Source organism: Mustela nivalis (genome assembly GCF_964662115.1).
Source record: "Mustela nivalis genome assembly, chromosome: X".
Lineage (NCBI taxonomy): Eukaryota > Metazoa > Chordata > Mammalia > Carnivora > Mustelidae > Mustela > Mustela nivalis.
The window spans coordinates 1,926,394-1,946,708 of NC_139040.1; the positions used below are offsets into that span (position 1 = coordinate 1,926,394).

General features: G+C 56.3%; 1 protein-coding gene and 1 long non-coding RNA gene across 7 annotated transcripts in view; both read right to left on the reverse strand.

Annotated features, from left to right (window-relative positions):
- The window catches only part of LOC309856038, a 1,055,650-nt gene that overhangs the window by 568,861 nt on the left and 466,474 nt on the right, over positions 1 to 20,315 (reverse strand). The gene's annotated exons all lie outside the window — the stretch shown is intronic.
- Positions 8,079 to 20,012, reverse strand: LOC309856078 (melanoma-associated antigen 9-like). Of its 6 annotated transcripts, XM_082716798.1 has the most exons (4): positions 19,925 to 20,012; positions 9,412 to 9,505; positions 9,166 to 9,252; positions 8,087 to 8,829 (listed from the first exon to the last, which is right to left on the reverse strand). In XM_082716798.1, exons 3-4 carry the CDS (start codon positions 9,229 to 9,231, stop codon positions 8,221 to 8,223), a joined length of 675 nt encoding a protein of 224 aa, XP_082572924.1. In that variant the 5' UTR covers positions 9,232 to 9,252; positions 9,412 to 9,505; positions 19,925 to 20,012; the 3' UTR covers positions 8,087 to 8,220. The 6 variants fall into 6 exon arrangements, with proteins under 6 accessions (XP_082572919.1, XP_082572924.1, XP_082572920.1 ...); XM_082716793.1 differs by having other exon boundaries at positions 8,079 to 9,252; XM_082716794.1 differs by having other exon boundaries at positions 8,087 to 9,252; positions 9,431 to 9,505.

Consider the following 20,315-nt stretch of genomic DNA (forward strand, 5'->3'; position numbering starts at 1 on the left):
TGTAAATAGTAGGTATTCATCCCTTCTGATGACTGAGTAATATTCCTTTGTATATATATAACATACCTTCTTTATCTATTCATCTGTCAGTGGACATCTTGGCTTTCAAAAATGAGCGAATGATCTTGATAAACACATCACCAAAGTGGGCATATGGGTGACAAATATGAACATGTAAATTTTTCTACATCAATGAAGAGAAATGCAAATTAAAATCAAAATGAGGTAATACAACACACATTTGAGAGTGACTAAAATTTTCAAAATTACTGACTTTACTAAATGTTAGCAAGGATAAACAGCAACTTGAATTCTCATATATTACTGGTCAGAATGTAAAATCCTACAGCCTCTGTGGAAAATGATTTGGTCATTTCTTCTAAAAAGACATACACTACATGATTCAGGAATGTCACTCTTGGAAGAAATAAAACCCATGTTCACAGAAAAACATACCTGTGAATGTTATAGCAGCTCTACTCATATTTGTCAAAATCTGTTCATTTTTACCCAAATGTCCTTCTATAGGTGAATGGATAAACAAACTGTGGTGCACCCACACAATGGTACAAAAAAGTAATGTACTACTGATATATACAACAACTTGGATGAACCTCAAATGCAATTTCCTGAGAGAAAAAAAAAAACTGTCTTGATAAATTACATGCTCTGTTCTTCCATTTCTATAACATTTTTGAAAAAGACAAAACTACAATGATAGAAAACACATGAGTGGTTGTGAAAGTTAGGTGTTGTGGGAAATCATGACTATAAATGAATAATATATGAGAGGTTTTTTTGGGGGGGGAGCATGATGAAACAGTTTTGTAGCTCAGCTGTGGTTACCTGAATCCATACATCACTTTCAACTGTATACCAAAAGAAAAAAGTAATTTACTGTTTGAAAATTAAAAGTTAAGAAATATAGAAAGCTAGAGTGACTATATTAATATCAGAAAAAAGTTGACTTTATAAGAAGGAGATTTACCACAGATAAAAAGGAACATCTCATAATGATAAAAGAGTCAATTCACCAAGCAAATACAACAATTCTGTGTTTTTACCTAAAAGCAGAACTTCAAAATATAAGAAACAGAATCTGATCTAGCTGAAAGAAGAAATAGTCACATCTGCAATTACATTTGGAGACTCAACACTCCTCTCTGGGTAAATTACAGAAATAAACAAAACATCTTTGCAATGTTCTGGGGAAGCAGAAGCAATAGGTAGAAATAAAATGAGCCAACCTCCATACTCTTGTTGAGGGTGCTTGAATGCGCTTGGAGGATATATTTAGAAGAAGGAAGGCATGGGCAGGAAGGAAAAGAAGCCCCACTGTGTTTTTTGGAGTAGGGAACTACCTGGTAAAGCACCAGTAAGGGACTCTTTTCAAATGAGAATTTAAGGCAGGTTTGGAAAGAAGAGAGAGGGATGGTGGGTTAGAGGGAGGGCAGGCAATTCCATGCTGAGAATAGAGAATAGTCAAGTGGGTAGAAAGATAATGTGTTCCAGTGTGTGTCTGGGTTGGAGTGGGAGTGGGGGAGATGGGCAATGAAGAGTCTGGAAAACAATGGGATGATAAGCTATGCTGAGAGCATAGAGGTTAGGGAACCATTTGCTGCTGGCAGTACTGGAAACCCAGACAGAGAAAGTAGTATTGGAGTCCACACAGACAGGTGTCTATGCAGGAGCATGAGGGAGTCCACGTCTGAAGAAGGGTCTTGTAGCACACAGATTTCGCATCTGTGATCAGGAAGACCCCAGCATTCTGTGGCTGGGTGTCAGGGTCCACTTCTCTGAGGGGTTAGGCAGGATTTTAGGATTATAGTCCTCACTTCAACAGTTCAGCCAGAGTGCTCTGCCTTCTTCATGTTGATGGAGTGGATTTCTGTTGAAGGCTTCAGTGGAAATAAGAGGTCCTACACCTAAAATTTTGATGACCACTGTCCACCAGATAAATGACACATCACAGAATCCCATCCTCTTGATACTTGTGTTGAAGGGTACCTCCAGACCCCTGACCTGTTTATCATGAACAACTTTTGTTATTGAAGAGCTGCTAACTGCCTAAAACTCACACACTAGGTTTGAAAAGATAGTGTCTGGATGTTGTGGGAGGCAGAGAGTAAGCTCAGTTTTGCCAAAGGCTGTCAAGATTAAAATCCTTCAAAGTGATCTGACACAGCAGATGTGGAATTGAAAGGTCATTATTGTAACTGCATATATGAGCGACAAATACACAGAATATTTTATAAAAACTTTTTGTAATTGATTTTCTGGTTGAATATTTCTCCCATTAAAGTCTTTCCTAAATTTAATATGTGCCTTTAGTTTCCAGCTGTGTTTGCTGGAGAGAAGATGGCCTGCTATAGCATGTAGGCCACAATTCATGTAACACTTTTTTAAAGCTAAACATATGGTCTCAATTTACCCCTAATGATGCAGTCTAAAAATGCGCAGCACAAGCTCTTCTGTCAGACCCATGTTTCCTACTACCCACTGGACAGCCCCACCTGGACAGCCGGCCGAAGCTCATAGCTTACGTGACTTACACTGACTGCGTCCTCCACACCTTTCTTCATGAACTCGCTACCACTTCTTCCTCCCTGATCCTCAATTTCAGATGAGGGGAAAAACTTCTACCAAGTGAGAAACCTCAGAATTCAGGGTCATTCTAGACTACCCACCATCTCAAAGTTCCTAACTTCCTAAAACTCCTTCACATCACATCTCTCACCATCCTCCCACTCAAGCTGAATTAAGTGTTTTGTCATGTTATTTTGTTTTGTTTACTTGATTTTATTTCTCAGCATATGTTCAATAAATGTTTGCTGGATGAATCAATCAAGTTGCTGGAGGGTGTCATTCACTGATTCAAAATGTGGAGCCTGCCACTGCCTGGGCCTTCCACCTCCTGGGATGAAACCCACAGTTCCCCAACTGCTCACGCAACTTCAGAATTCCCATGGGAAACTATCATTGAGGGTGTTACCACGGACGTCTCCTCCCCAGGTCCAAACAACATGTTGGAGTTGGGGATGTTCTCAGCAGCGTGGTCCATGGTGCTTCCTTCCTAGGAAACATGGTCTGCCTCTCAGGAGATTCCCCAAGCCTGTTCATGCTCCTCGTCCTTCACTGGAGCCCACACTTTCTCGCCAGTTGAGTAAGAAAACGTGCCATGTCCACAGGTTCTCCATCTACCCTATAAACTGGTGGCAACAGAGGCCAGCTATCATAGCCACAGGACAGACACCCACCCCCCCTATGCCACGACCTCAGGAGCCCTGGAAGGCAGTCTGAGCCAGGGACACCATTTGGGCAGCTTTCGAGCATGTCTAGGCCCAGCGTTTTACCTGCAGAGTCTGAGGTGATTAGTGCCAGTGCTTTCTCCTTCCGATTTTACCCTCCTTGCAGCGAGCGGCATGCTCCCTTCCACTGCTCCTGGGTATTCCTGGCCTATCTCAGCTGTCCTTCCTCGGTCACTAACCCCTCCCTCACATAGCCCTACCTTCTATGTGGGGTCTCAGTGCACCCAGGGGGAGAGTCCCCACCTCCAGCAGGCATCACGACAGCTCCCAGGCCTGGAACCTTGGCAAGGATGCCCTGGACCGCTAGAGTAGTCAAGAGATGTCATTGGCTTGAATTCAGGGGCAGGGAGCCAGGCGTACTCCTCCTGACAGAGGTAGGGGAACGCTACGGTAGTGGGGTGTCTGGCCTGCTGCTGATCCATTCATCCAACAGACCTCCCCTGTCAGACCGTCCCGCCACTTCCAGCTGGTGATAATGATTCAGAGACTTCCCCAGCCCATCCATGTTCTTTCTTCGGAATCCCTCCACCTCCCCACCTTCTCTCCTTCTGGCCCTTTCCCCACTAAGCTGAACTCTAGATTTGGAGCCCTGACTGCCAGCCTGCCTGGGGCTCTCTGCACTTGGTTTGGTACTTGTTTTTTCTCACGGACTCTGGCCATCACTTTCCCAGGATGCTCTCAATGCCCTCACTAGCTGAGGGAGTCCTGGCTGGTCTCCTCCCCTGGCTGCTGGGCATTCTGGCCAAATCCTTCCTTCTCAAAGTAAAGCGGGAAATGTCTTATTGATATCGAAGAATCTTAAATCATTTCCCAGTTTTATGAGAATTCAAACTGGCATAACAATTTTGGAGTAAAATTTCAGATGTATTTATGAAATGTTAAACTATTCACACCCTCTCCACTCCAACTCCATGTCTATGTTTGGATGTATATATTATTAGAACATATAGGCATGTGTGGTTGGCTCAGTCAGGTAAGTGTCTGCCTTTCGCTCAGGTCATGATCCCAAGGTCTTGGGATCGAGTCCCACGTCGGGTTCCCTGCTCAGTGGGGATCCTGCTTCTCTCTCTTCCTGCCATTCCCTTTGCTTGTGCTCTCTCACACTCTCTCTGTCAAATATATACAGTTTTAAAAAAAGAAAACATTCATGTCTACCCAAGGATTCATATTCAAAGATGATATTTCATTTTATTAATCATACAGCAAAGGTAAAACAACTTGTGTTTCTGCCAGGAAAAAAAAACATGTTTGTGTGATTAATTATGGTATATACTAACTTTAACATTCCAGGGAGTAGTTTCAAAAGGGAGGTAGATCTATATGTGCGCTCACGGGAAGATCCTGCATCCATTTTATTAAGAGACAAAAGCTAGTGACGTATGTTGAATAAAAACAATACATTCTTAGAGCATATCTAAGAAAAAAAAATAGTCATCTTTAAAATAACACATACTAGCGGTGCATGAGTGGCTCAGCCGCTTAAGCGTCCAATTCTTGATTTCTGTTCAGGTCTTGATCTCAGGGTCCTGAGACCAAGCGTCAAGTTGGGCTCTGCGCTGAACATGGAGCCTGCTTGAGAGTCTCTCTCTCTCTCTCCCTTTGCCCCTCCTTCCGCTCACACATACTCACTCTCTTTCAAAAAAAATTAAAATAACACACTAGATTGTTCGTTACGGTGACTTCTGAGGAGGAAGCTGAATTGTGGAGGAACTTTGAAAAGGGGATATTGTGATTTATCTGTATTTTTGGAAGTTTTTTGCAGTAAGAAGATATGCACTACTACCTTCGTAAGATTTCTAGATAAGCCTAACAACAAAAAAGCAGCCACGTGAAAGTGACTGCTAACTGATGCAACAAACCCTGACATTTGAAGGGCTAACCCCACAGAAGTGAATTTTTGTGCACATAAATTCTGATACAGTTTCTTTTCCTAGACCCTGGGTCCAGGTTGTTTTCATCCTGTGGCTCCCCATCTCAATGCGGCATCACCAATTTGCTGGTGAATCAAGGGAGACAGCATGGAACTGATAGACTGTCTCTCAAATGCCTGGATGTGAGAAACAGTGCTTCTGCTCACTTCTCCATGGCAAAGGGTCATCACGCAACCCTCCCTAACTACAAGCAGACTGGCAAGGTAGTGTCCCCTGTGTTCTGGAGGGAAAGCAAGACACACTATGGATGAATATTTAAGCTTCTCCCATGTATTGTCACACAGTAGGTGCTTAACCAAATACAACTATTATAATTTGTTATGACGACTGACTTCATTGCTGGAAGGAGTTTCTGAAGTCGGATTTGCCTTGGAATTCATTGGGCTTTTCAAGCACCTCCTGTGTGACCAATACTTTCAAATACAGGATGGCATCTAATGTTCAAATGATTCTGTAATCTCAGCAGGGACTGCATTTAGTGGCCAGGAGACTACAACAGAGAGTTAGGTTCTATGTTGGGGGAGAGAAGGTGCTCCCTAGCTGTTCCATGGGACCGGTGATGAGCACACTAGCAGGCCAGGTTCGAGTTCGGCAAAAGAGCACATAGGGGAATACCAGGGAAAGGCTGCTGTAATTTGGCCAAGTGCTAAGTCTGGAAAAAATGCCAGTGCCTGGGCAGTCAGTTCTCAAAGAACTCTGGGGCTCAGGCAGAAGAACTCTAGGTTATTAAAGCCCGCAGACAGTACCCAAATCCTGTTTGATTCTCATGGTCACCTTCCTTCCTTAGCCCAGGTTTTAGTACCTTTACACAGCATCCTTCTTTTTGTCACTTCGGAGATACCATGCTGTCCTCAGGAATGATGTAGGACTCAATGTTGTCCATGGGAGGCGGTGGGTGGGAACATGAATTCAGGCGAGGGTTCTAGTCTCTGCCCTGTCACTCACTAGCTACGGGATCCTGGGGAAATGACCAACTCCTGCTAGCCTCAGGTTCTTTGTTTGTGAAGTGAGTGAGTTTGATAAGCGCCATCTTGTAGGACTGCAGGAATGGATGTAATATATGGAAAGCACCTTGCACAGTGCCTGGCACATATTGGAACTTTGATGAATGGAAGTGATTTTGAATGTTGCTTTCATCCCAGAACCTTACTCTCTCTCCTCTGGGATATTTTTTTGTTATCCAGGTCACGTTAAGAGAATGTGCAGTTCAATAGGACACGGGATAGCTAATTAGCCAAAGAGAGCACTACATAAATAAAACTCAATCCATTTTCTAAATCAGAGGATATGTGTGAGATATATGAGAATATGTGTGGAGTTCAGCTGTAAGGGAGTTGTCCCAGCTGGCTACAGTACAAAGCTCTTATAATTTGAGTCAAAGACCAGCTCCTTCCCTCCCTCCCAGCTGCTCTTCCACCCAAACCATTCCTTTAACTCATTTCTCCCCCACCAAAACCTAGACCTTGCTTACTTACAGCTGTCCAAATTACACCCAAGATAACCAAACTAAAATGTCTTTTTAATGCAGTGGGTCCTGGATTTCCATGGTCAGGAACAAGAGTGTCTGTCTAGAGTTTTCTGGGCTCCACTTCAAAGGAATATCACTGTATTCAAATGATGGATATAAAATACCTACTCTGTGTACTGTGTTGAACTGCACTGGGACGAGAGTACAGGGTACCTTCCTTTCCTGCCCCAGGAGGAAATTTCTCTCTGGTTTGTCCATGATCCCAAAGGAACTTCTCAGAGCAATTATCCATTTCAGACTTTGCTCCCACCCCTAAGGCACCCTGTCTCCAAGTAGGGCCACTGTCATCCCCCTTCCCCCGGTTTACAGTGATTAGCTGCACAGAAGGAATCATAATGAGCAGACATCTTGAGCCACCAGGCCAGGGGCATTTCCACTGCAGTGCTCTTCCTGGGAGCAGCACCCCCACACCCTTCATCCCCAGGTTCTGTAGGTCTCAGGGCACCCCTCCCTACTTTCCTGCCATGAGTACAGCTGCTAGACAGTCACCTAACTGTGGGAAGAGTCCTGCTTCTCCTAGTGTCCTCACTGCTCACCCACAGGGTCTTTCAGAGAGCAGAGCTCATCCCATGTCTGGGAATCAGTGAGCCATAGAGCAGAGCTCCCTCTGTGCTGAGAGGATGTTTCTCCTCCTTTCTTGAAGAACCAAGTGAATGCAGGAGCAGACCTCTATGTTACTTTTGCAAAATGACAGTTGAGAAGGAATAAGAAGCAAAAATGAACAATCTTTTATTTCTGTATTTCCTGGCCCCATCACTTGATTCCTCCACTCTTTTGCCTTTCCAACAAATTCCTAGGCCAATGCCTTGTGATTTCATTCCAGAACCCAAACAAGGAGGGAAGATCTTTTTGCAAAATGACAGACAAGAAGGAACAAGAAACAAAAACGAAAAATCTTTTATTTCCCTATTTCCTGACCCTGTCAATAGACTACTCTGTTCTTTTGCCTTTCCAACAAATTCTTATGCCAATGCCCTGTAATTTCCATTCTAAAACCCAAACAAGGAGAGGTCTCCCAGCTTATTTCCAGGACATAACAAAACTCTTAAATCTTGAACTGGGTAATTACAAATGTTGTGGGGTGGGTGTCACTCACATACTTAGCCGCTGAAGCTGGTTGAACCTTCCTTTCTAAGGAATAACATTTCAGAACTTCCTCAAGAAAACCAAGCTTTGGGTGTGAATTCACTGTAGAGGGCAGCCTCCAGAGAGGCTCCTCCCCCTCCTTTCTTCTCCCAATCCTCCCTGGCTCTGCCCTGCTTTGAATGTACAGGGTGCTCTCTCTCTACACACACACACACACACACACACACACACACACACACACACAGGGAAGAACCATGAAACAATCTCACTTCGTGCCCAGCACCCCGCAGAACAAGCTGCCAACCCTGCCAGAGCCAAGACCGCACCACAGCCACCCCCAGGGCTCAGGCCCCCTCTTCTTCATCCCTCACAGCCTCTTCAGAGGGGGCCATGAGGGAACCGGCAGCCCGCGATTGACCCGCAGCAAATACTCCAGCACCTGCAACCTGCTGGTTTCCGCGTGGGCCCTGGGACCCCACAGGAACTCGTAGCGGGCAGGGTCACTGCCGGGCACCTGCCGGTACTCCAGGTACCCTTCCTGCACCCAGACGTTGGTCAGGAGCTCCCGGGGCTCCCCGAAGATGATGTGCTCCTCGCCGGCATACACCCCCATGACCCCCAGCGCTTCCCACACCACCTCCTCGGGGGCACGGTCGCCCTCCAGGAGGATCACCGCCAGGAGCACCACCAGGAGGCCGGTCTTGGGTGGGCCCTGCTCACCGCTCAGCATCGCATCGCAGGTGAGGCCCAGGACGGTGACCAGGACGTAGGAGTGCTCGCTGGGGTCCACTTCCTTCACATCCACGCCAAAGACCAGCTGCATGCACTCGGACGCCTGGCCCAAGATCACTGGGAAGAAATCGTGGTAATCCTTGCTGACTATCTCCAGCATCTCTGCCTGGCTGGTTGGCTGCTTGGTGCGAAACTTAAGGAGCAGGAACTCCACCAGGTCAGCCACTTTCATGCGAAGTTTCTCCTGGAGAAAGGGCTGAGTGACTTCCAGCTCCTCCCAGGTGCTCAACCCCCCCTCATCTGAGCTGCTGGAGCCCTGGTAGGGCTGGATCCCGGCAGTGGCTGCCATGGCAGTGGGGGAGAGGCAGGCATGCTGAAGGCTCTGAGGAGGACTCAGGGACCCAGCAGCAGACCTGTTGTCCACCGGAATCAGGAACAGGGCAGAGCAGGAGGAGGAAGGGGAAGAGGAGAAGGAAGTACTAGTATTAGAGGAGGAAGACGAAAAGGAGGAAGAGGAGGAGGAAGAGGAGGAAGGAGACTGGACCCCCTCCTCTTCAGCCCCAGACAGCTGTGCATTCACCAGGCCCTGGGCCTCTCCCGGGTCTTCCTCCAGCTTCCAGAGCTCACTCTTCTGACCCAGGGGCATGGCGTTCGTGTTGGGCTGAACCTGAAAAGAGATGTGGGATGGCCTCTCAGGGTACAGCCCAGCCAACGAGGCCTGGCATCCCAGAGCTGACAGTGGGCTGCGTCGGCTTGGATGCCAAGGGGTTCCCTCTGTGTTGGGATGGGCGAGCCCCTGGCTCCATGCTCGGAGCATGTACCTTACCTCAACAGCTGGCCCACACCTTCTCCTCTTCTGCTCTGTGACCTCAGGGACTCTTGCCTCACACCGAGGACTCAACTCCTAGTTCTTGAAGCCCCTGGAGGAGAAAAGGAGGAGGAACCTCAGAGTGCAGACTGCAAGCATGGCCCTGGTCCCCCAGTGCACACGGGACGGCTGGGTCAGATTCTGTGAGGTTGCTGCCAGGAAGGCTGGGTGGTCCCCTCCTTGGCCTCTCAGGGGACTGCTCTTTCCCTTGGTGGGGCCTGCCCCCCCACACCTTGCAGGCCTGAACCCAAAGGGACCCAGCAAGACCACACAGCCCTGAGACTCCACCCAAGGTAAGCGAGAGGGCCCACATCTAGCCACGCCTGCCAACGTCTACAGGGCTCGTCATGGATCTCCAAGGACGGCCAAGCTTGCGGTTCCATCTGTGCCGGGATAGGTATACCTCCCCGGCTATACCCTGACTCCACAAGCGGCCTAGGAAAATTACTCTGTCGACCTGAGGACACCGTTCTGGTGCCGAGGCCTCATCTCTGGGAGAAACCAGAAGGAAAATTGAGGAGACATCACTTGGCCCACCAATCCCGTCTCCCCATGGCTGACAGAAGTGTGAGGGCAGGCCTGGGCCTTAGGGATCCTGCTGTGGGAGGCATCTCACCTCCACCTCCTGCTAGGGCCAGGACCAGGGCCCCTGCCTCTTCCACGGACCACAGTCCAGACCCTCAGACACAGGCCCTCCCCTCCCAGAGTCCAGGGATCTGGGGACGAAGAGGGGCTCAGCCCGACAGACCCAGCCCGGGTTCTCAGGGCGGTCAGGTAGAGCTGGCCACTTTTCTGGGCCATCCCCTCCGCGTCCCAAGGGGTGGATTGGGAGCCCTCGCTCCTGCCTCGGGGCCCCCACATTGACTCTTGCCAGGACCAGGGCCTCCTGTGTGTCTCCCAGGTGGGCTTCCTCAGATGACCCGACTCCGACCTCTCCCAGCATGGCCCTCGCCTCCCTGAGAGCTCCGAGAGGACGGTGTGGAGCCACCACGTCCATGTCTGAGGGTCCGTCCCCCACCGTCCGCTTCCAGCAAGATCCCAAAGGGCTGGCAGTGGGGACTGACCCCTCTGTCCTGGGATGGGGATGCCCTCGGGCTCCCGGGAGGCTAATCCTCCTTCTGGCCAGGGCCTGGTCTTCCACGCAGCCCCCAACCTGAGATAGAGGCCATGTGCCCCTCGGCCCGAGACCTCACTCCCCGAGGTCTCTCCACCTTCCAGCCCATGAGACAAGTGAGCATGCCTGCCACCTTGGGCTACTGCTGACCAGTCCTCCCTGGGCTGCCAACCGGGCAAGGCCGGACTCCGGGGCACTGGCTTCTTTGTTGAGAAGGGGGGACCGGGTACGGCCAGTCCTGCCCCAGGGTCCTCATCCTCTCTCCCAGAAGGACCTGAGACCCTCCTCCCCATCCCATGCTCCTCTCTCTCTCTCTCTTTCTCTCTCCCACACACACACACACACACACAAACACACCCACAAGCCCTCCACACCCCAGGCCGTGTTCCTTCTCACCACATCCCACAGTCTCTCACACCCAGATGTGGACATCAGGACAGGCATGGGCTCCTCCTACACTGGGGCCTCCTCTCCGAATTGAACATGCTGGGGACCAGGATCCTCAGTCCTCCCTCTGGTCCTCACCTTCCACCACAGCAGGCCCACGGTCCGCCCGGGAGGTCCTGAAGCCCGATGCTTCCACCCAGACCCGCGTCTCTGGGAGACTTGGTGGGAATGCAGGGCTCGCCCGATGTGATCATCTGTCCCTGGGGCCTCCTGGGACCAAATGTGGTCTCTGTCCCCAATCCTGCAGTCCTCCTTGCGGTCCTCGCCTTTCCCCCCAGCCACACACGGTCCATCTCCCCCCTTACGCGTTCTTGAGGCGGTGCTCCATCCTTGTGACCACCGGTCCTCAGAGGCCCTGAGTCTGAAGTGGCCACCCACGGCGTGGGATCGCCCGCCCCAGGAGCCTCCCGTGGCTGAACCAAGCCGCGGTCCAGCGGGCTCCCTGGGGACTCCCTCGGGTCTTCTCGCCTCGAGCCCTAGCGGGTTCCGGGTCTCTCCTGTCTGCTTTCCCGGGGCCGGGGCTCCCACACCAAGGCTATCGCTCCCCTGAGCCCACTGGCTCAAGCCTGTGACCACGATGTGCAGCGGCAAAGCCCAAGACTTCCCAGGGCTGACCGCGGGGGCTGAGATGGGGCGTCCAGGTGTCTCGGGCCTTCTTCCCCTTTCCAACGGGGCTCCCTGGTGCCTATGCCTTTGTGTGCTCTACTGCCCGTGGATCGCCTCCTGGACCCCAGCGCATCCAGCATCCGGGAGACCCAGCTGGGCAAGTGAGGTACACAAACACGCACATACCAACACAAATGAGGAGTCCGTGTCCGACACTAAGACGTCTAGGGGCTGCCTCTGGTTTGGGGTCCAGGGTCCCTCAGACCTCCCTCTGCATCCTCGCCGTGAAGCCCAGCACGGCCTGGGCTGCCCCCTGCCCCTCTGAGCATCACCGCCTTCTGCCAAGGTCCCCAGTGTCTGTGAGACCCGGATGCGGACGTCCGGACTCGCCACGTGCTCCCATCCCCCTCCCGGAATGTCTCTGGGCTCGGGTCCAGGGTCCCTCAGTCCTCCCTCTGCATCCTCGCCGTGAAGCCCAGCAGCACCTGCCCCCACGTGTTTGCCCACGCGAGGGAGGCCCTCTTCCTTCGGCAGAGGTCCCCAGTCACTAGAGAAAGCCTGAGGCGCGAGTCCCACCCTAGGGTATAGGAGACCCCATCCTGCCAGATGCCTTTCTAAACTGACTCTGGGAACCGAATGCTGTGAGGTCCCCCTGTCCTGCCTCAGTGTTCATACCTTGAATCACATTCGCGCCTGAGCCCTCCCTCTGACGACCTGAGATCGGCTCCTTACACCAGGCGCTTTATCCCCGAGAGACCCGGATGCGGAAGTCCGGACTCGCAACGTGCTCCCATCCCCCACCATGGACCTTCCCTGCCTGACTCTGGGCTGGGGTCCTGGGTCCCTCAGTCCTCCCTCTGCACCCTCACCACGAAGACCAGTATGACCTGGGCCCGCCCCTCTGCCCGCCTGAGGGAGGCCCCGCTCCTTCCACCAAGGCTCCGAGTCTCTCCGGAGGCCCCGAAGCCCCAGTCAGGCCACCGGACCTCTTGTCCCATCCCCCCCGGGGGACTTCCCGGAATGGCCTTGGGAGCCGACGTGGGAGAGGTCCCCTCTGGCCTCCCTCGGGGTTCATACCTTGAATCACATTCACGCCTGAGCCCTCCCGCTGACGACATGATATCAAATCCTTACACCAGGCCCTTCGTCACTCAGAGACCCGGATGCGGAAGTCTGGAATCGCCACGTGCTCCCATCCCCCTCCACGGACCTTCCCTGCCTGACTCTGGGTTGGGGCCAGCGTCCCTCAGTCCTCCCTCCGCATGCTCACCGTGAAGCCCAGCAGGACCTGTGCCCTCCCGTCTGCCCACCCGAGGGAGGCCCTTTTCCTTCTGCCAAGGTCCCCGGTCACTAGAGAAAGCCTGAGGCGCGAGTCCCACCCTAGGGCATAGGAGACCCCATCCTGCCAGATGCCTTTCTAAACTGACCCTGGGGCCCAAACGCTGTGAGGTCCCCCTGTCCTGCCTCACGGTTCATACCTTGAATCACATTTGCGCCTGAGCCCTCCCCTCTGACGCCCTGAGGTCGGCTCCTTACACCAGGCGCTTTATCCCCGAGAGACCCGGATGCGGAAGTCCGGACTTGCCACGTGCTCCCATCCCCCACCACGGACCTTCCCTGACTGACTCTGGGCTGGGGTCCAGGGTCCCTCAATCCTCCTACATCCTCACCAGGAAACAAAGCAGGACCTGCGCCCGCCCCTCTACCCCACTGAGGGAGGCCCCGAATCTTCTGCCAAGGCCCCCAGTGTCTCTGAGACCCGGATGCACCAGTCCCACCCCAGGGGCTACGAGTCCCCATCCCACTCAGGTGCCTTTCCAGACTGACACTAGGGCCTGAAAGCTGTGAGATCCCCTCTGTCCTGCCTCACGGTTCATACCTTGAATCCCATTCGCATCTGAGCCCTTCCCTCTGACGCCCTGAGGTCGGCTCCTTACACCAGGCGCTTTATCCCCGAGAGACCCGGATGCGGAAGTCCGGACTCGCCACGTGCTCCCATCCCCCACCAGGGACCTTCCCTGCCTGACTCTCAGCTGGGGTCCTGGGTCCCTCAGTCCTCCCTCTGCACCCTCACCACGAAGCCCAGTATGACCTGGGCCCGCCCCTCTGCCCGCCTGAGGGAGGCCCCGCTCCTTCCACCAAGGCTCCGAGTCTCTCCGGGGGCCCCGAAGCCCCAGTCAGGCCACCGGACCTCTTGTCCCATCCCCCCCGGGGGACTTCCCGGAATGGCCTTGGGAGCCGACGTGGGAGAGGTCCCCTCTGGCCTCCCTCAGGGTTCATACCTTGAATCACATTCGCGCCTGAGCCCTCCCCTCTGACGCCCTGAGGTCGGCTCCTTACACCAGGCGCTTTATCCCTGAGAGACCCGGATGCGGAAGTCCGGACTCGCCACGTGCTCCCATTCCCCACCACGGACCTCGCATGTCTGACTCTGGGTTGGGGCCAGCGTCCCTCAGTCCTCCCTCTGCTTGCTCACCGTGAAGCCCAGTCGGACCTATGCCCTCCCCTCTCCCCGCTGAGGAGGCCCTGTTCCTTCTGCCAAGTCACTAGAGAAACCTGGATGTACCTGTCCTAGCCTAGGGCATAGGAGACCTTATCCTGCCAGATGCCTTTCTAATCTGACCCTGGGAACCCAATGCTGTGAGATCCCCCCTGTCCTGCCTCAGGGTTCATACCTTGAATCACATTCGCGCCTGAGCCCTCCCGCTGACGACATGATATCGACTCCTTACACCAGGCCCTTCGTCACTCAGAGACCCGGATGCGGAAGTCCGGACTCGCCACGTGCTCCCATCTCCCTCCACGGACCTTCCCTGCCTGACTCTGGGCTGGGGTCCTGGATCCCCCAGTCCTCCTTCTGCACCCTCACCATGAAGCCCAGCAGGGCCTGTGCCCTCCCCTCTGCCCAAGTGAAGGAGGCCCCGCTCCTTCCACCAAGGCTCCCAGTGTCTCTGCAGACCAGGATGTGCCAGTGCGGTCACACGAACACGTGTCCCCATCTCTACCCAGGGGACTCCCGGCCTGGCCTTGGGAACCGACTTCAGGGTTCATACCTTGAATCCCATTCGCGCCTGAGGCCTCGTGCTGTCGGCTCCTTACACCAGGGGCTTTATCCCCGAGAGACCCGGATGCGGAAGTCCGGACTCGCCATGTGCTCCCATCCCCCACCACGGACCTGCCCTGACTGACTCTGGGCTGGGGTCCAGGCTCCCTCAGTCCTCCCTCTGCACCCTCACCGTGAAGCCCCGCACTACCGGCGCCAGCCCCCCCGCCCGCCGAGCGAGGCCCTGTTCCTTCTGCCAAGGTCCCCAGTCACTAGAGAAACCCGGATGCACCTATCCCAGACTAGGGCATAGGAGACCTTATCCTGCCAGATGCCTTTCTGAACTGACCCTGCGGACCAAATTCTGTGAGGTCCGCCCTGTCCTGCCTCACGGTTCATACCTTGAATCCCATTCGCATCTGAGCCCTCCCCTCTGACGACCTGAGATCGGCTCCTTACACCAGGCGCTTTATCCCCGAGAGACCCGGATGCGGAAGTCCGGACTCGCCACGTGCTCCCATCCCCCACCACGGACCTTCCCTGCCTGACTCTGAGCTGGGGTCCTGGGTCCCTCAGTCCTCCCTCTGCACCCTCACCACGAAGCCCAGTATGACCTGGGCCCGCCCCTCTGCCCGCCTGAGGGAGGCCCCGCTCCTTCCACCAAGGCTCCAAGTATCTCCGGAGGCCCCGAAGCCCCAGTCAGGCCACCGGACCACTTGTCCCATCCCTCCCGGGGGGACTTCCCGGAATGGCCTTGGGAGCCGACGTGGGAGAGGTCCCCTCTGTCCTCCCTCAGGGTTCATACCTTGAATCACATTCGCGCCTGAGCCCTCCCCTCTGACGCCCTGAGGTCGGCTCCTTACACCAGGCGCTTTATCCCCGAGAGACCCGGATGCGGAAGTCCGGACTCGCCACCTGCTCCCATCCCCCACCACGGACCTTCCCTGCCTGTCTGGGCTGGGGTCCAGGCTCCCTGGGTCATCCCTCTGCATCCTCAGCACGAAGCCCAGCAGGGCCTGTGCCCGCCCCACTACCCACTGAGGGAGGCCCCGCTCCTTCTGCCAAGCCCCCCAGTGTCTCTGAGACCCGGATGCACCAGTCCCACCCCAGGGGCTACGAGTCCCCATCCCGCTCAGGTGCCTTTCCAGACTGACACTAGGGCCTGAATGCTGTGAGATCCCCTCTGTCCTGCCTCACGGTTCATACCTTGAATCCCATTCGCGCCTGAGCCCTCCCTCTGACGCCCTGAGGTCGGCTCCTTACACCAGGCGCTTTATCCCCGAGAGACCCGGATGCGGAAGTCCGGACTCGCCACGTGCTCCCATCCCCCACCACGGACCTTCCCTGACTGACTCTGGGCTGGGGTCCAGGGTCCCTCAATCCTCTTACATCCTCACCATGAAACAAAGCACGACCTGTGCCCGCCCCTCTACCCCACTGAGGGAGGCCCTGCTCCCTCTGCCAAGGCCCCCAGTCACTAAAGAAAGAATGAGGCACGAGTCCACCCTAGGGGATACGAGACCCCATCCCGCCCAGATGCCTTTCTAAACTGACCCTGGGGCCCGAATGCTGTGAGGTCCCCCCTGTCCTGCCTCACGGTTCATACCTTGAATCACATTCGAGGCTGAGCCCTCCCTCTGACGCCCTGAGATCGGCTCCTTACACCAGGCGCTTTATCCCCGAGAGACCCGGATGCGGAAGTCCGGACTCTCCATGTGCTCCCATCCCCCACCACGGACCTTCCCTGCCTGACTCTGGGTTGGCGCCAGCGTCCCTCAGTCCTCCCTCTGCATCCTCACCGTGAAGCCCAGCAGGACCTGTGCCCTCCCATCTGCCCACCCGAGGGAGGCCCTTTTCCTTCTGCCAAGGTCCCCGGTCACTAGAGAAAGCCTGAGGCGCGAGTCCCACCCTAGGGCATAGGAGACCCCATCCTGCCAGATGCCTTTCTAAACTGACCCTGGGGCCCAAATGCTCTGAGGTCCCCCCTGTCCTGCCTCAGGGTTCATACCGTGGCTCGCAATCGCCCCTGAGATCTCCCCTTTGAAGACCTGAGGTCGGCTCCTTACACCAGGCGCTTTATCCCTGAGAGACCCGGATGTGGAAGTCCAGACTAGCCACGGGCTCCCATCCCCCACCACGGACCTTCCCTGACTGACTCTGAGCTGGGGTCCAGGGTCCCTCAGTCCTCCCTCTGCACCCTCACCAGGAAACAAAGCAGGACCTGCGCCCGCCCCTCTACCCCACTGAGGGAGGCCCCGCTCCTCTGCCAAGCCCCCCAGTGTCTCTGAGACCCGGATGCACCAGTTCCACCCCAGGGGCTACGAGTCCCCATCCCGCTCAGGTGCCTTTCCAGACTGACACTAGGGCCCGAATGCTGTGAGATCCCCTCTGTCCTGCCTCATGGTTCATACCTTGAATCACATTCGCGCCTGAGCCCTCCCGCCGACGCCCTGAGGTTGGCTCCTTACACCAGGCGCTTTATCCCCGAGAGACCCGGATGCGGAAGTCCGGACTCGCCACGTGCTCCCATCCCCCTCCAAGGACCTTCCCTGACTGACTCTGGGCTGGGGTCCTGGGTCCCTCAGTCCTCCCTCTGCATCCTCACCACGAAGACCAGTATGACCTGGGCCCGCCCCTCTGCCCGCCTGAGGGAGGCCCCGCTCCTTCCACCAAGGCTCTCAGACTCCCCGGAGGACTGGAGGCTCCTGTCAGGCCACGGGACCACTTGTTCCATCCCGCCCGGGGGACTTCCCGGAATGGCTTTGGGAGCCCAGGTCGGAGAGGTCCCCTCTGGCCTCCCTCAGGGTTCATACCTTGAATCATTTCGCGCCTGAGCCCTCCCGCTGACGACATGATATCAAATCCTTACACCAGGCGCTTTATCCCCAAGAGACCCGCATGCGGAAGTCCGGACTCACCACGTGTTCCCATCCCCCACCACGGACCTTCCCTGACTGACTCTGGGCTGGGGTCCTGGGTCCCTCAGTCCTCCCTCTGCACCCTCACCACGAAGCCCAGTATGACCTGGGCCCGCCCCTCTGCCCGCCTGAGGGAGGCCCCGCTCCTTCCACCAAGGCTCCGAGTATCTCCGGAGGCCCCGAGGCCCCAGTCAGGCCACTGGACCTCTTGTTCCATCTCTCCCGGTGGGACTTCCCGGAATGGCCTTGGGAGCCGACGTGGGAGAGGTCCCCTCTGGCCTCCCTCAGGGTTCATACCTTGAATCCCATTCGCGCCTGAGCCCTCCCCCTGAGGTCCTGAGGTCGGCTCCTTACACCAGGCGCTTTATCCCCAAGAGACCCGGATGCGGAAGTCCGGACTCGCCACGTGTTCCCATCCCCCACCACGGACCTTCCCTGACTGACTCTGGGCTGGGGTCCAGGGTCCCTCAATCCTCCTACATCCTCACCAGGAAACAAAGCAGGACCTGCGCCCGCCCCTCTGCCCGCCTGAGGGAGGCCCCGCTCCTTCCACCAAGGCTCCGAGTCTCTCCGGGGGCCCCGAAGCCCCAGTCAGGCCACCGGACCTCTTGTCCCATCCCCCCCGGGGGACTTCCCGGAATGGCCTTGGGAGCCGACGTGGGAGAGGTCCCCCCTGTCCTCCCTCAGGGTTCATACCTTGAATCCCATTCGCGCCTGAGCCCTCCCGCCGACGCCCTGAGGTCGGCTCCTTACACCAGGCGCTTTATCCCCGAGAGACCCGGACGCGGAAGTCCGGACTCGCCACGTGCTCCCATCCCCCACCACGGACCTTCCCTGCCTGACTCTGAGCTGGGGTCCTGGGTCCCTCAGTCCTCCCTCTGCACCCTCACCACGAAGCCTAGTATGACCTGGGCCTGCCCCTCTGCCCGCCTGAGGGAGGCCCCGCTCCTCCCACCAAGGCTCCCAGTCTCTCCGGGGGCCCCGAAGCCCCAGTCAGGCCACCAGATCTCTTGTCCCATCCCCCCCGGGCGGACTTCACGGAATGGCCTAGGGAGCCCACGTGGGAGAGGTCCCCTCTGGCCTCCCTCGGGGTTCATACCTTGAATCACATTCGCGCCTGAGCCCTCCCGCTGACGACATGATATCAAATCCTTACACCAGGCGCTTTATCCCCACGAGACCCGGATGCGGAAGTCTGGACTCGCCACGTGCTCCCATCCCCCTCCACGGACCTTCCCTGCCTGACTCTGGGTTGAGGCCAGCGTCCCTCAGTCCTCCCTCCGAATGCTCACCGTGAAGCCCAGCAGGACCTGCGCCCGCCCCTCTGCCCACCCGAGGGAGGCCCTTTTCCTTCTGCCAAGGTACCCAGTCACTAGAGAAAGACTGAGGCGCGAGTCCCACCCTAGGGCATAGGAGACCCCATCCTGCCAGATGCCTTTCTAAACTGACCCTGGGGCCCAAATGCTGTGAGGTCCCCCCTGTCCTGCCTCAGTGTTCATACCTTGAATCACATTCGCGCCTGAGCCCTCCCTCTGACGCCCTGAGGTCGGCTCCTTACACCAGGCGCTTTATCCCCGAGAGACCCGGATGCGGAAGTCCGGACTCGCCACGTGTTCCCATCCCCCACCACGGACCTTCCCTGACTGACTCTGGGCTGGGGTCCAGGGTCCCTCAATCCTCTTACATCCTCACCAGGAAACAAAGCAGGACCTGCGCCCGCCCCTCTACCCCACTGAGGGAGGCCCCGCTCCTTCTGCCAAGGCCCCCAGTGTCTCCGAGACCCGGACGCGCCAGTCCCCACACACTGGCCTTGTGTCCCCATCCCGCCCGGGGCCTGCCCGGACTGGTCCTGGGGCCGACCTCAGTTTCGACCCCTCTGTCCTGGGCTCCCAAGTCCCTCGGTCCTGTCCCCGCTCGGGCACGACCCCATCCCCCCTGACCCCCCAGGGCCTCCCTGGGCCGCGGCCTTCCTGACCCGGCATCCTCGCCCTCCGACCAAGGTCCTCAGCCCCCTCGGACCCCCGAGGCACCTTTCAGCCGACGCCCCCTGTGGCCACCCTCCCCAGGGGCCCCAGGGTCGGTCCGCGGCGGGGCCCGAGGGGCTGCACCCGCTCGGGGCAGGCTGGGCCCCACCGATCTCCCTCAGGTGCCCACACTCGCTCCAGGGAGGGCCTGGGCCCGTCCCTCTGGGGACCCGTGTCCCCTGCCCTGGCCCCGGTGGGAAGGGCTCAGCCGGACGGCGCTGCCCCGGCCCGGGGTCTCTCGGGGCTGCCGCCATGGCCCCCTGGATCCCGGGGGCCCCCCCACGACCCCCACTCGGGGCACCCTCAGGGCAGGGTCTACCTGCACGCCTGGCTGCCGGGCCTGGGCTCCTTCCCTCAGCCAAGCTGAATCCGGCTTCCCGCACACAGGGCCTCGCCTCTCTCAGGCCTCGGAGGCGGAAGTCGGCGCTCGTCACATCCGGACCCCAGAGGAAGGGGTCCCCTAGGGCTGACAGCACCTCCGCGGCGATGGGTCCCGGGTGGGCAAGGCGGGAGCAGGGGAGCGGGGCGGAGGGTCCCTCGGTCCTCCCTGGGCGCCTCGCCTGCCCTGTGGCAACACTGGGCCGCCGCTGACCGCAGACCTGAGCCCCAGCCGGATGGTTTGCGGGGCTCGTGCCGCACCTGCTCACCGGGCCCGGGGTGTCTCAGGGCTGCGGGCAGGGACACAGTGCGCTGGGACATGGCACCCCTCG

What these genes read in the sequence shown, in the direction of transcription:
- LOC309856078 (XM_082716793.1), bottom strand. Translation starts at nt 9,231, where the DNA reads ATGCCCCTGGGTCAGAAGAGTGAGCTCTGGAAGCTGGAGGAAGACCCG.